A 17173-nucleotide genomic window follows, 5' to 3' on the forward strand; every position below is an offset into this window, starting at 1 on the left:
GATTTATTATGAAGCGATTTTAATATTGTACAATTTTATTTGCGACTTTATCGTTCTTACTGAACCAAATCACAATATATTGTCGTAAACTGATAAACCGGTTTCCACCTGAGTTCGTATTTTTAAGTTGCATAGAAATAAATGTACTTCTTTTTATGGTGGGGCCATAGTATTATAATATAATAAAATATTGTTTTAATTATTTTAATGTTTGGTCAAAAAATTATTTATGAAGGTCACAAGTTGAGTAATATATTTTTTATATTAAGACTTATTATTATCTCAGATGTTTTAGCAATATAACTCATTAGATATTACATTACGGGCAATGCCGATGAGGAGGTATTTTATTTGCTTGCTTACTCTATTTGCTGAAGTGGTATTTGATATGCAGGTACTCTGATAGGTAAGTGATAACTTATCTTGTATTTTAAAATCTTTATGTTGATGTTATTTACTGATGACTCAAATTTAGGTTAAAAAATATGATATTTATTTACTATTTAGAAGGTTGTTTAAGATTCCATAACTCATAACTCATAAGTAAGTAAGATAGATAGATAACTAACTTAATTCTATGATCATAATGCAAATTGTAGTTTTGCACAAAACATTTTTTAAATTTTTATCATTAGATAGTTATCCTACACTGATTGTTGGCAATTATAATATTTTAATCAATGCTTGAATTGAAAGTACAAAAATCTTGTAATTGATAGTTATAAATACGTTTTATTAGATTGTTATAATATTTATATCAGACTAATATTAGTAATTTATAAAAGTTACAAGTATAATAAGCTTATAATATAATATATATTATGCATGTTGAGCTTATCTTGAGTTTTTTTATTACTAATATTATGACTATTCGTAAACAATTCTACATATTATTTATTACTGAAATATTTTTATATTTAGTAATTTTTTTCACTAAGAAAATGTACAAATTTTAAAAATATTTAAAAAAAACATATTGATATTATGAATAAATAATTTTTTGTACAATTTTTTTTATAGATGATCATAGTTCATAATATTAATAACTATGGAAATATAATAATCGTACTTTTGTAATTATTGTAGTGCAATACAATGTATTTCAGATTTACGTAAAGAAAATCATCCAAGAATAATCATGCTCTTATTTATTTTATTTTTTGACTAATATAGTATAAAAAAAACTATTTATATCATAAATGATAATATAATAATTCCATAGCGATATTATTTCGCCTTCAATTATATTCATACACTTTTTTTTGAAACATTTTTGCTTTAAATATTTATATTGTATTATTCCCTGTAATGAACAATACAATACTATTGATCTCTACCCATATAACTCGGTATTCACTAACAATTATTTAAACGTATTAATGTATTGAAGCATATCAGGTTATATCAAGTTTTAGATTTAAAGCGAAGCAATGAATGTAATCATTTTAAACATTTTTTGTGAGGATGAGTACGATAAGTTGATAAGTTGCCGATAAAATTCTTTGATTTTCAAAAATGTGAGTAGTTTTGGATATAAAATTAGATTTAGTTTGAACTTAGAGAAGATAAACTTAAAATATAATTACTAATACTAATTTTTATGATTTAAAAAAAAAAAAAAAATTAAGAAAAAACGAAAATTTTTATGCAAATCCAATTTATAAAATAACCGTAGATAGGTACTTAAAATGTTCACCAAATGTTTATATTATTGTTTTATGTTAATAAAAAAACTTTTAAAATATTTCAACTATTTTTGAACTATAAATCTATATGGAGCCAAGATGTATAACAGTTCATCAATTGAGAACGGTTGGGTCGATTTTGCTCAAATTTTTTTTTAATTATTCGTAATTTGCCAGTTGAATATTTTTTTTTAAGAGTATTTTCTTTTTGGCAAAACAACGTTTACCGGGTCAGCTAGTAGTTAATAAACAAATAATAAAATATTCAAAATATGAATATTTTTAAGCTATTAATAGACATAAGATATTTTCAATGTCTTCATTTTATTTATTAGATATGTCGATTAAAAAGTATTCGTCAAGTAGAAATGCTTGAAAATTAAAAGTAAAACTCCTCCTAAGTAATTTATTTCTCAATTCAAAAATATTAAAAATGTATAGTTATAATAATTTTTAAGTTTTTAAAGTTAGAATTTTGACAAAATTTATAGAAATACGAAAAATAGCAAATCATATTGTCGTTAAATATAAATAAAAATTTTTGTTCATACCTATGATTTGAAAAATGTATACAAAGTTTTTAATAATTTTTTTAAAAATAAATGTTATCAGAATGGTCAAATTAATTTTTATGACCATTAAATTTCAAGTTTAAATTATGTTTTAAATAGGTATTAGATATTCGCTTGTAAAATAAGAATATCTCCTCAAACAATGTTTGATATTTTATTGAATTTGAAAAAAAATACCAATATATTAGTACTTGAAATTTTTATTAAATGTATATATTAACATTTTATTATATGCTAAAATGTTAAAAATGTTTTTTAACTCTTTTGAAATTATTTATAAATATGAGAATATGACTAATTTAATATAGATAATATAGATATTATCTTATACGCAATACCTATATATAAACGATACAATTGTACATGCATAATTACATAATATGGTACCTATTAAATAAAATTTAGTTTAGTATTGTAGTGTCGTTTAAATGTTATCATTATTAATTATTAACATATTGCTTTTAAATAAACCCGTAAAGTGGATATGATAATATATTATACTATATAGGACACAGGTATACAATTTTAACAGATTCACAGAAAGAATAATATTCAGACAAACGTCATATCACATTTTTAATTTGAATTTTAAACCTAAATCTGTTTTTTTTTACATATACCTATTATACTAGGTTAAGTTGTCAACTGTTTATTTTTATCCGTTTTCACGACGAACACGCACCGGCTATGCGGATATTAATATTTTAAATCCTTATTCGTAGTCACCCAGTTTCATTGATAATACATTAAATAAATATACACTGTGACTTTTTTTTTCGTGCACATTATCGGTTTATAACAATAATAACCTTTTTTAATACATATACATATTTGACCTAGGTTAAGTACGTAGGTATTTCGTTTTATTTTGTGGTGTAGCACAACCTGCAATTACCCGATGAGTTATTTGTATTATGTATAATGTGCGTATATTATATTTTCGCAGAAACTGTAAACGGCCATACATGATGACGGAAAAGGAGTCGTGTATGTAATTTACTGTCAAATAATTAAAGAAAAAAAGTAGATAGTTAGTGCAGTATGGCAACACGCACTAGCTATACAGTTATTAATATTTTAATCTTTATTCCTTGTCTTTAAAAAAACGTATGATAAATATATGGTATTATTAAACAATATAGCATTTTTTTCTCTTACTCGTAACAACGACATTTCTTAATTCCTTTACCTACCTATTGACACGTCTTATTGTTAGAAAATTCAAAATACACCTTTTAGTATCGGTATGGATACTGAACAGTGAACAAGGTACCAAAGAGCTATTCCAAATAATAAGCAACTATCGTTGTATACTACTTATATAATTACGTTCTACATCAAAAATATTTATTGATAATATAACTAAATTAAGTTTGAATATAATTTTTTACTTTAAGAAATCATTTAGTAAATAAAGTACGTTTAACTATTGTTTTAAAGAAAATCACAATGGTTATATTATATTGATATGTATTATATTTGGTCTTACAGTAAATCAATGTATTTATTGATAGATAATCATTGCAGCAGAAACGGATCTATAGGCAAACTGCAAAGTGAGTATAATAAGTATACTCGTATATTTCAATTATAAAGAATTTATGGAAAATATTTGTTTTCTAATGATTAAGTTGAATTATTTTAGAAATTATTTTTTTGCTGCAATTTAATACATCAATTAATAGTTTGTAAAATAATATATTTTACATTTCCCGACATAAATATCAGTTTATTTTCTACATTCTACAGTAATTAGACATATCATATTCATTTAATTACTAAAAGTTATTTATTTTATGAAATGCAATCGACATTTCGAATATCAAAAAAATGGGAAATACAAAAATATTCCACAAAATGGTCCAAAGAGTTTTTTTTGTTTTTTTTATTAGTAAAACAAAGGTAGTTCGATGGAAGGTACGTGTTTCATACATTAACAATCCTCACTAGTGTAAGAGAGGTGTTATACTAATTACTCTACAAGTAATTCATAAAGTAATAGTAACTACAGAATATTTAGTTTTAATTTTTAGATCGAATTTGTAAGAACATTATGGCATTTGATAAAAGCGTATTTGAGCCCAACGAATTGTCCATACTCCATACACTTTAAATTGTTTAAGCTATTTCATATTTTTCATTTATTTGATCCAAAATGCAAAAAGCTTTGGAATTTAAATGTTTACCATCTAGCTTAGTACACCATAAATTGCGTTATTGGTTGTACAATAACTGTCGGATGGATGGGTTATTTTACTGAGAAGGAACATGTATTCAATATCGTAAATCACATACAGATAATGTTTTGTAGCATAAGTTATTATTTATGTTTAGTTAAATTAATTGCATTTGTTTACAAAGCAAATGACACTTGGAATTTACTCAATGTTACTCGTATTATATATATTTTGACAAAAAAAAAAAAAATACTAAGATAATAAATCATATGTTAGTATGTTATCACTTATCTTTATATAATGAAACTTTTCTGTATTTAACTGTTATGTTGAATGTGTTTCCGATTGAACAGTTTGTTCCACATCTTTGAAAAATGCACGATTCATGATGCATTTGCACATTAAAAATATAATCTGAATATTCCGCATAAGATTTAATATATTAAATATATATTTTGTATATATTAATACAATTTAACATACACACACAATACAATTTATTGTAATCATCGTCTATCAGTGGATAGCTTACCTGAGCACATAATATACTAAAACTAAATTTAATATTGTACACAATATAATACTATTAGGAACCTTCCAATTATATTATACTGGTTTTGCAGTAAACAAAGCTAAGTATAACGAACTTTGTCGAATTTCCAAAATATATGCAAACAAACCAAAACCCTTTTTAAAATATGAGTGTAAACAGGGTTGACAGCCCTTCTAAATTCTAACGGTGGTAAATATAAATTAATTGATTCATTTATTCATGATATTATTGATTGGTATATTATACAATACAGTTAATGTTAGTGATGTTAAATGCTTACAATAAAGTAAAATAATGGGGGTTAATGGTGGTAATAAAAAAAAAAATGAATGATAAGTAAAAGCCTCATTAAATATTTAATGATGTTTTTCAATTGCTTTGAATCGTTATTTACATCATCAAAAACAAATGAATAATTATCCAATACTATTGTCACATATTTTAAATAAATATTATAAATTTTATAAATTACGAATATTTATTTTAATCTATACAATTAAAATAATACACAATTTATCCAATGAATATATTATTCCCATGGATATTTCCAAACTTTGAAATTTATTTTTATTTTCGGAAATTTATCAATCTATAGCTGTTATATGTACAATAATACTGGATATGTGTGACAAGGGTGACAACGACTGCTCTACAGATATTATTTGTGTGACATTATATTGTATAACATTACACATTATATATTTGACACATCTTAAAAATTACATCTTACTCCAGAGTAGAAAATCATTTGACTTGTAAGCACTATTTTCCTCGAAACCTTTTTCCTCCGGGCCAGATTAGTCGTTAATTTTTTGTTTCCTCGCTTTTACAGACATATCTATCCTCGTAAAGGCCAAAATAAAAATAATAAAATGTGTAGGTAACTGCTCAGCTGTACTCTAAAATTTCAGTGTAATTTATCATTGAGTAAGTCACTGTAATTCATATGTGTTAAATTTGAATTCAATTATAAATTATTACATACGAAAAACGGTTCTAGACGAAGACCGCGCGCGGTCTATCGTTTCAGCTTATATTTTTATAATACATACATATTCATATATGAAAGTATACTTTATAATTTATGTCACCATTAGTCATAAAATATAGGCATTGATTTATTTTTGATGAAAGATTGCATATTTTATGATATTATTTGGTAATATTTGATTATTATAAGAATATAGGTATACATATTTCTATAATGCATTATGTAATATTATTAACTTTTGAATTAATACTACCTTCCTATAGAATAGTGTAAATAGGTTGTGTTATAAATAGGCAACGACAGCTTAAAAATAAATATTAATGTTTTGAAAATATTTTTGAGTATATAAAATATATAATATTTGTAAAAGCTTCAAGTCACCACGAATAATGTTATTTAATTACGAAAAATAATTAAAATTGATAATCTTAATTTAAATACCTAACTATAAATTAATTTTTTAATTTAATGTCTTTACAAATAAATAGTGGGAGTGTGGTTAAATTTTTTTTTGTAATTCCAGCAATTCCAGTTATTTGAGAAGAAATAATTATTTTACAAATAATTATCCAAGTTCATAAATATTTGAATTGAATTTCTAACCACAAAACATTTTGCAAATTTTTACAATTTTAATGAATTTTATGTAAATTTTAACTTTAAACGCTTATAAAAAAATATTGTGACATTAGATTTTTGATATTTTTTTATTGATGAATTAAAAACATATGCGGAACTTTATATTCAATTTTCAAGCATTTCTACCCAGAAAGTAATTTTCAAGTCGAAATACTTTAAAAAGTTGTAAACATAAAACGATTATATAAACATTCTGTGAAAATATCAAGTAGCTAGGGTGATTCATTTTTAAGTTAAACCAAAAACACCAAATCGATTTTGTCGAAAATTGAATTTGCGTGAAAATTTCCGTTTTTCATTAATTTTTGTTTGTTTTCCCAATTATAAAAATAAGTACTCGGAATTTTTAAGTTTGACCTTTTCAAAGTAAAAACTAGATCCTATTTTATATCCAAACCACTTCCATTTTTAAAAATCGAAGTATTTCATCAACAACTTATCGTGTACTCGTACACAAAAAAAAATACACACCATGATAAAATCAATATATTAAATTCATCGCTCCGCTCAGAATCTAAAAAGTGGTGGCAATTTTCCAACACCACCATATGCCGTATTTGAGGTACAGAGTTTTTTTTTAAAAAAAAAATTGTATTATATTACAGTTTTGACGCATTATATTATGAACAAAGAGATAAACCTAAACTGCAAAAATATGTTTAAAACATTAAAACACAAATAGATACATTATCGTCAATATTATTGTATTATTAATTATATTATAGACTTCAGTCACGTACAACAAATGCCACATAGTTTTTTCGTATTAATTGTACCCCGTGCACCTAACTAAGGGTGTATTTAAAAATAAAATTTAATGGAGAGGAGAGGACGCAAAAAGAATTAATTATTTTGCATTGTCATTATTGCTGTTTAAAATGTTCATTCTGTTTATCAACATACGTGCTTTTATTAGTAACTTAATATTTTTATTTATAAACACAGCTTTCGATAAAATAACACATATATTCGTATAGGTACGGTTAATTAGGGGGAAGGACATGGTTCACTCGTGACTTTTCCTCACACAGTTGCGTATTTTGGGGGATAATTTAGGGGTGAAGTATCCTTCAACGGTTCAACGTTCCGGTGAAATTCGAATAATTCCTGGATATTCCACATATTAAACTGTAAATCTATAGGTTAAAAATATAAGTACTGCTCAAATCGTGTCGTCGGATGAAACAAAATATTAATTTCACTTTTGCAGTTCGCATTGAAATATTATGTTGATAGGCATGAGTAAAATACTAATACATATTGGACTAATTTTTTTTTCAAGTACAGATATGCGAAAGACGTCCCTACACCCCTTCAAAAAAAAAAAAAAAAAAAATACAACCCTAAACCTATTACTCGGCGTGACGATAGGTATTAATAAACAGACATTAACAATAATTAACACGCTTTACACGTGTAGTAGTATACCACACGTAATACAACAATCGCGACTAGCGAGTCAAATGTCGCTAAAATATAATTTACCTAAGTGGTGTTAAGAGGACGTCTCAACCGCATGTGTCGTCTCCGTCTTACACGCGTACGAAATAGTGAATTTTCGTTCACCAGTTTCAATAGGTAGTGTGCTTTTAGTTTTAATATTACGTCGAATTTACCTATCATCAAACTTTTAGGTAAGAATAACATTATCTGCAGTGTTCTCTCGTTGGCTTTTTACGATATTTTCGTTTTTTGGTGAGTTATGAGCATATGAAATTATCAAATATTTGAAAATCATCATAATTCACTTAACGTACGCGTGTAAGACGGAGACAACACACGCGGGCGAGACGCACTCTTTAAAGTATAGAATGTTAAAATTCGAAAAAAAAATTCCGTAACCTAATTATTACTTTTGATTATTGTTTCACTTCGCAGTCGTCTCGGTCCATATCGCAGGCAATTAATAAATTATTATTATTTTACAAAATGTAAATAACGTAACAATAATATCATTACGAATAACGAGGCGACGAGAGAACAAGAGTCGCCGCCGCCCGCTCCGCCGTGATAAAAAACGGGTTGACCGACTCTTCGCGCGGTGTCGGGTCGTGGGGGGGGGGGGCGATGGGTGAGGCGGCATTCGCGGTCGGTGATTTCGTGGCGGCGGTGTGGTCGAGGTGCGGCGAGGTGTTGTGGCGCGCGCGGGGCAAGGAAGGCTTGTGGAAAACGGACGTTGGCGCGCGCGCGCGCGTACCGAGTATCGGGCGCGCATCGGTCGCCACCCGCCACCCGCCGCCGTGCCGTCCACGGCGGGAAAAGACGGCGCGGCGAGTGGGTAGCGCGCGCGAGACAAACGCACACACACACACACACACACACACTACGCGCACGGGTACGCGCCGAATCGTTCAGTAGCAACGTCGACTCCGACGCGCAGTCTGGTCGGTTGCGCGTTTGCGGTTTATTTTCGCGCGTTCGCCGTGTCGTTGCGTTATCAGTTGTCATAATATTATATCGCTCTTTATTTTTTCGCCACTCGTTATCGGTCGTATTTTTTCCGAACGAACAGACGGGACTGACCCGGTCAGACCGGCCGTCGATGTTATCGCACACGTCTCCTCTGTAACACGGTCGCATCGATATCCGCATATTATCGGCGCGGGCACAGATGACTACTATTGGCACGCACGAGTCGTCGATACCCTTTTGACAACGACAACCGAACGTCGTGCAGGAGACCACTGCCGTGCTAGTCGCTAGTGGTAGGTATAATACTCGTCGCTTCGTCTGCGAGACAGGACATCCGTCGCTCGGTTAACTCACCGCGACCAGCACCGACACCACCGCCGTCGTCGTCGTCTTGACCGCAACCATGCCCGCGGTTATATCGAAATACCTGGACGGACGGATCATCCGCCGGGACAACGTGAGCAAAGGCGTGCTGGCCGCGGCCGTGCTGCTGTACGGCTGCAAGATCGGTTACCCCATCGTGTTGAAAGTGTGCGGCGGTGGCGTCGCCGACGGTGGCAAGGGCGACAAAGGGCCCGAAGGCGGATCGCGACGACCGTCGGGCGAGTCCAACGACAACAACAACACCAAAGGGTCTACGGCCATCACCGCCGTTGCCGTGATAGGCGGCGGCGGCGGCGGCGGCAAGAGATCGGCGACCGGCAAGAGGACGAGAGCCGCCGGACCGGGCATCAACCGCGAGTTCCTGGTCCAGCTCAAGAAGCTGCTCCGGCTCATGGTGCCCGGCTTTTGGACGCCCGAGGTGGGCCTGCTGTCCATGCACACGGTGGCCCTGGTGTGCCGCACGTTCATGTCCATATTCGTGGCCACCATGGAGGGCAAAATGGTCAAGTTCATCGTCCGCCGGGACGTGCCAAACTTCGGGTGGATGCTGTTCAAGTGGCTGCTGTGCGCCCTGCCCGCCACGTTCCTCAACTCCATGATCCGGTATCTGGAGTGCAAACTCGCCCTGGCTTTCAGGTAAGTCGTGGCTACGATATTGCATTCCGGCCCCCGTTATAAAAGTGAAGAACATTCAAAAATACGCCCAATTGAGGGGAGGGGGGGTAATCCTCGTTTTTTGCACGTTTTGCCACCGCAGAAGTTGCTGTCAAAAAACGGGGGACACGATACTCGACGAGAAATTGGTCCGTGGTACCTATAAGCACAAACTATCTGTTTCCAAATAACCGCTCAAACCTGCTCGAAATATTATGGTAGACAATTTTAATGACGTTTATATATTATACCTGTTGCGTGTTAACGAAATCGTTGCATTCCATCCGAGTCCCGAAAAATCTTTTAAAGTATAGAACGAATTGAGTTCCGAATAATTGTTTTCGTTGTACATCATTTTTACAAATAATTAAGAACTGTTTGTAAGAAAAATATCATACGATTTGGTTTTAAAAATTGAATTATTTTTTTTTATATTTATTTGGAAATATTTGATATCTATCATATTATTGTATTATTAAAAATCGTTTAAAATAATAAATAAACATTTTATGTGTTATATCAGTAAAAACTTAAGTTATAAACTTTTTAGATGCCGCTATTACAATATCTTGATATACGTTTTGTTTGTAATAGTTTCTTTTTTCTAATTTCATATACTTTAGTTATAAATAATAATATAATTTAAAATATAGTTACAAAATAATACAAATATAAGGACTCATTATAATGATTTATTTTACTTTTCACGAGTGTGGACTCAATTGGTATATTTTTCTTTTATACCGGGACTCAATTAGCTTATTATTTTTTCCTCGTTCAAGTATGGAACTTAATTAGTAGGCACCGAACGTACAATATCATATTATAATCTATCCGATTACCCTCAATGATGTACCTAATAGAATGATAATTGGACAAGGGACATGCATTAGAAAATGACAAAAAAAAACCATCGGATTTAATGCAAAAATGATGCTCTAGGCATGATTTTTGTCTTTCGGTCCGTTGTTTTTGTTAAACCTAAATATGGTTTCAATATAACAAAACAACAGTGCTGCGCTGTGTTGTTTTGTTTGACGATTATGAAAATAAAGAGCGCGTGACTTGGGTTATAATGATGGCGTACGCGATATTCTTATTAGATAGTGTAGACGTATAGTTACATCTTAAAAAGCTATAGACCGGAACCAGTGTAAGTATACTGGTAATAACGCTGTATATATTATTATTTAGTAAAAACAAAAAGAGTTAAGGAATTAATTTTACTGGCTTTTATACACAAATATGAACGGTACTATTTTATCATTTCTCGCAATACCGTTTAAAATTTAATAAGGTTTATTTTTATCGTTTTCTAAAAAAAAAAGACTTGTTGTTATTGTAGAAAGTACGATCACTCACATGCCTCTAATCGTTTTAAATTCCGAAGCGAGGAAGACAGATCCAACTTTAATCTATAGGATTCGGTAATAATATGTTTTATTTTGTTAATGAATAGTTTTTAATTACACGTAATATTACGTATAGCGTAATAACTTTAGCCGTTACTTATATATAGCTTATTCAATCAGTTAATATGATTCATACAAATTAATTTTCTAATTATAATTGTTTAATAAAAATTTTTTGATAAAATGTCCATATAATATTTTGTTACTTAATTGTTATTATTTGTTCTTCGTAATATGATTACTATGTAATATAAATTATGTCTCTTATGACAGAATATGTGTTACAAATATACATTTTATGTGTTTGGAAATAGCAAAAGTATTGAGCGATATAACATGCTAACTAAGTCGTTTATTAAAAAAAAGTGTCAACGTTTACTGTTTTACTGTTTAGGTTTTGGAATTCATTTCGATCGGTTTTATGTATAAATATATTTTATATTGTTATTGCGAATAAAATCATCGCGTTAAAATAATGATTGGTATTATAATGAAAAATAAATCGAACTAATATTGATAACAGATTGGCTTTAAAAAATGCACTCATATCTCATATTAATGTTTGTTTTTATTACATAATCACATAGTATTATATGTAATATCGATTGTATAGTTTAATAAGTCAATCATATATATAGCAATCGTGGTAATACCACCGTGTAAATTATACTACTATACTACATAATATATTTGGCCAAAGTCTTCTAATCAAGTTAAATATTTAATATTATATAGTATGTAACATTATGTACATTATAAAGACGTGTTGGACAATAAACCCGTTAAGTACCTTATAATGCTCATAATCTGCGCAACAAAATATTTCTTTTCTTTTTTTAATCAGCTTTTCTGTGAATCAAAAAATAATATTGATTTTTTACATTATATTAATACCTCTATGTCACACCACTATGCTCGTATAAACTTTAAATTATAATAACCTACTAATAAGCATTATTAACTTAAAACTTATTATGACAATTGCGTTTGAAATTTTATTTTAAATAATGTATTTATTGTATGCATTTGCTGATAAAATGGAAATTTATAGTGACAATATCGAGGATAATAATATAATTACCCTAAATGTATTATATTACATTGTTCAGTGCGTGTTTTCTGTAAATATACAAGGTTAGGTTAAGTGCCAACCAAACAAGTTAAAATTACACTAAATCATAATAAAATATAATTATTCTGTAATATAAAATATTTATTAATACAATAACTAACCGTAGAGGCTGTATAGATTTAAAATGAATAATAATTGACATAAATAATCATTTATCCAATCTGCGGCGAGAAGTAACGAAAGTTTTTTTCTTGTCTAAATCACGAACAACAACAACAGCAACTATTGAATAAAAAATAAACATAATAATAATATAGTATATATTTTTACTAATATACGTCATATACCCGCGAGTAGAAAGATCGACGACCGACACTATATATACGTTTCCATTCGATATGTGACGTAACTTACATAGGTAATATACGAATATAATAATATTTTAGGCTCTAGTATAACATTATTGTTGTTTATTAATTATTGCTAGTTAATAGTTGTAAATAAATCTTCCGTCTTTAAATTACTTCCTCAATCGTTAGTCGAGTGAGAGTACCATCTTTCTTTTTGTCGATTCGAATTTCCCACTCAAATATATATTTATATATCATCTGATCGACTGTTCAGAATGCTTTCGTCGATTTGTTACGGCACTATATAGTTATACACTAGATAAAAAATGTGTTCTAAAGGCTAAAATAGTATCTTACGATTATCGTATCTATTGCTGCAGTATTTAAAGTGTATAAATGAATAAATTATAGACATCAAGTTTGATTAAACTGAAATTTGGTGTTTTAAAATTAATGTACAAAGATATTATACAAAAATAAAATAATTATTTATTTACAATTTTATAAGTTCAATACAATTTATTAAATAATTTTATATTTAGGGCATCTGTTACTATATATGTGGGATAATAAACTAAATTTGAAACTAAACGATAAGCTTAATCAATTTAATAAATAACGACATGAAAAATAAGTATGAAGACATACTTATGTATGCGTTTACATGAATTCCCACCCGGATGAAGTTCGTGTTTTTAAAAATGTAACATATTCTAAATTTTCAAAAAAATATTATTAATTTATAATTAAATTATATATTTTACAATTATAATAATTACACAACTATAAAATAAAAAAATAATGTCATTCAATTATATTATATGCTCGCATGAAGTGTAAGGTTTACTAGCTAGTCGTGTAGTATTTATAGGTAGGTACCTACCTATTATACTAATATAATAGTGTGGCACAGTCTAGATTGTTATTTGCTTGTTTTTAGTCCATTCACATATTTTAATTTTATAATATTATCGATATTGCTAATTATTAATAGGTATACAAATAGATTATGCCTATATACAAGTGGCATCCGTATCGTTTGTAATTATTGATCATTATATCACTGCAGTCAGTTAGTGAGTATGGTTTGTTAGTTATTTTTTTTTATTATTTTGATAAACATTCGATTGTAAGCATTCCACTACGATCATCAAAAGTTTAATACTTATAAAATTATAAATAATTATAATTTATTACTCGTTCAAAATAATTGTTATAAGTATATGTATTATAAGTTTTTGTTGAAATAACATTTCTAGAAAATTTTTTACTTCAGAAATGAAATTAAAGTGAAATTAAAAATGAATGTTATCGTCCAAAACAGTAGAAAAATAAAGAATATAACGATTAAACGATAAATAATATAGTTTTTTTCAAAAATGTTTGTAGGTTATAAACTTATTCTACAAATGCAAAAAAAAATAATTTTTATAAAAGTTAATACATTTTGAGGTAGGTATGAATACGTCATGTAATAATTCATTGTCACATTGAGATAGGACTAGTCTATATAATATAGGTGTTAACTTATGCCTTATATATAGTTATATAAAAGAATCGCTATTCACCATACATACTATGAAAACATTAAATAAGCATTTATGCAATTATAATTTATTTATTTCTATAAACCTAATACATTTATAAGGTATTATATATTATCTTAAATGTTTATACATTTTTCTCTACTTCAGCTGCCCGTCCATTTCGATCACAGTAGTGAGTGGATCCCACTTCACGAAATTGGATATTTTAAACAATCATAGAACCATAAAACAAAAAAAAAACATTTACTCATATGTAAATTGAAACATTAGTGTGATTAAATCATTTACCGGAAGCCCAAAGGACTTCCATCTACTCCGCGAATTCGGCACCTCCCCGTCTGTTTCCTAGGTGCACCCGTATTACAATCGCGAAACACCAGCTGTTATTGAAAAAGAAATACAATTATAAAAAAACTTCTGCTTATAAGTATAGTGTGTAATAAATCGTGGTTTACACTTTATATACCGGAAATAATTTGGGCTTCCATTGTCCTCACATCAAACTTGTATCAGTGCGGTGACATAATGCGGAACAACGTACTCAGTATTGAGACCTACGAAAAATATGTACAGGACATCCAATAAAGGGCAAACGTTAAACAAATATTTTAAATCGAAAAAAAAAATAAAAAAAAAAACTTAGGACCGAATTTGACCAAATTTTCCGTATTTATATACGTATACCACCAACAATATACAACCATGTACTATGGCACATAGTGTATCTATGTATCATCTCCATTTCTTTGACTTTTAACTCTTGACGTTTTTAAGTCAGCGGCTACTTATGATCTCAATGATCCGAAATTATATTTGTTCAACGTTTGGTGATCTCTTTATTGGGCGTCCTGTACATATGTATATGTTAACAAGAGTCCTGGCCAAACTGCGTTAGTGTTACGCGCCGTTCGAATACTGAGCAAAATTGTATACGACCTGACCAACAGCGAGTTGATTTAGAGAACCACGTTATTAAACCTAATAATAATATGTGCAAGGACTCTAGTAAACAGTAAAACTTAAACTAAATGTTTAAAATTAAAAAACTTTAATAAAAAGTGAGTGTGAACATTCCGCTTGACTGTCAGCAATGTACTTAACAAAAATTTCAAATTATATTTTGTTTATAATATTATTTTGTCGATCGACGCTGTTAATTATTTTGTAGTTACGCAATATTGTGGCCGGATAATAAATCAAAAAAAAATCAATAAGGTTTGTAATTAATTAGTCAACATTTCTTATATTTTTATTTCAATAAATTAAATTATTTATATCTATCTAAGTATTTTTCTTGTAAAATCTTATACATGCAGAATTATTATCTTCAATCGTAAAAATATAAAATCTCAGGAAATAAAAAAATTTTTAATTAATTATTTTATTTACTTGATTTATTTTATCATATAAAATATAACATGGAATATTTTTAAACGTAAAAAAGTACTTTTTATATGCCGAAATGTTTCAAACTGGTCCATGATAAAATAACCACTCTTATATTATAGACAATAAACACATATAATCATAGATTCGTATAGTATAAATTACAAATTTTAATTTATGTTGTGAACGAGTTGTAGGAAGAGTATGGACAACGCTTAAAGAGAAGGGTCTAAAGATTAGTATAAATAAAACAGAGGAAATTGTGTTCGCTTTCATTTTTTTTTTTTTTTTTTTTTGAAAGAAGCAATCGACAATTCGTTAGGACAAAACGCTATAAGATGAAGATGAAGATGAGGAATGATGACATGATGTAATGTGTGAAGTTAATAGTTTCAAGTACTAAAGATTGGTATTACAAAAGAACGGTGGTATTGAAGTTAGACATTAAGTTATGTGTAAATCGTATAATAATACAAATTGTGTGGCCAGTAATGTTGCGCATGGATCAGAATTTTGACCAATGAAAAATAAAACAGAGAGTGGCTATAGAGGAAATGATAACGAGGAAAAGATCGATATGTGGAGTGATGAGGAAAAATATTATAGGGTATTAATTCATTGGGGGTTGTGTAGTAATGGCACTGGTTGTTGACAAAACGAAAGAAAATAAATTTAGATGAACCATTTTATTCTTTTAACCGGTCGTCATGTTTTGAGTAGAAGTGACTCAGATCCGGTGAGAGTGACTAAGGAAGTATATATAATCAAGACCACACGAAAAAATACAAACCAAATTCCTCTATACTTGTTTACTTTCGTTCAGCCAGAACTCTTTTTACATAATTATCTTATGTTCAAGACCGGACTGCGAAGTTTTGGTAGTTTTGTTTTACAGTATTGTGATATTAACTATTTTGAATATTCTCGTTTGGCTATCACGAAGAAACAAAGACTGCATTGTTTTTACATATAATATTTTATAAATGTATACAATGGAGTATATAATACACCTTTATATTTTTATTGTTATCGAATGTGGACGAAACTAACTACACAATATTGTTAGTCAGATGACGTCTTGAACCTTTACCCGATCGTGTTAAAAGCTGTCGTGTATTTTTGTACACATATATGTATGCCCTTGACATCTATCGATTGTCGCCGTCTCTGTATAATATACTTCCTCGTATTTTTCCCCCAAATAAATTCACACAATATTATATATTTAATAATAGCATTATACTGTATGACATTGTATATATGCGTTATTGACACAGTTATTGACAGGTTTTCCTTAGAATTAAAATGAAAGAACATATTCCTATCTAACGAAAAAAAA

The 17173-nt window shown here is 29.2% G+C and overlaps 1 protein-coding gene across 1 annotated transcript in view; it reads left to right on the top strand.

The window, feature by feature from the left end:
• Positions 1-8939: 8939 nt before the first annotated feature.
• Positions 8940-17173, top strand: part of LOC132919573 (ATP-binding cassette sub-family D member 1) — a 50553-nt gene continuing 42319 nt past the window's right edge. The window contains exon 1 of the mRNA XM_060981279.1: positions 8940-10049. Within this exon, the coding sequence (XP_060837262.1) occupies positions 9433-10049 (617 nt within the window). The 5' untranslated portion in view covers positions 8940-9432. The remainder of the gene's footprint in view (positions 10050-17173) is intronic.

The sequence above is a fragment of the Rhopalosiphum padi genome, chromosome 2 (assembly GCF_020882245.1).
Source record: "Rhopalosiphum padi isolate XX-2018 chromosome 2, ASM2088224v1, whole genome shotgun sequence".
NCBI classification, from domain to species: Eukaryota; Metazoa; Arthropoda; class Insecta; order Hemiptera; family Aphididae; genus Rhopalosiphum; species Rhopalosiphum padi.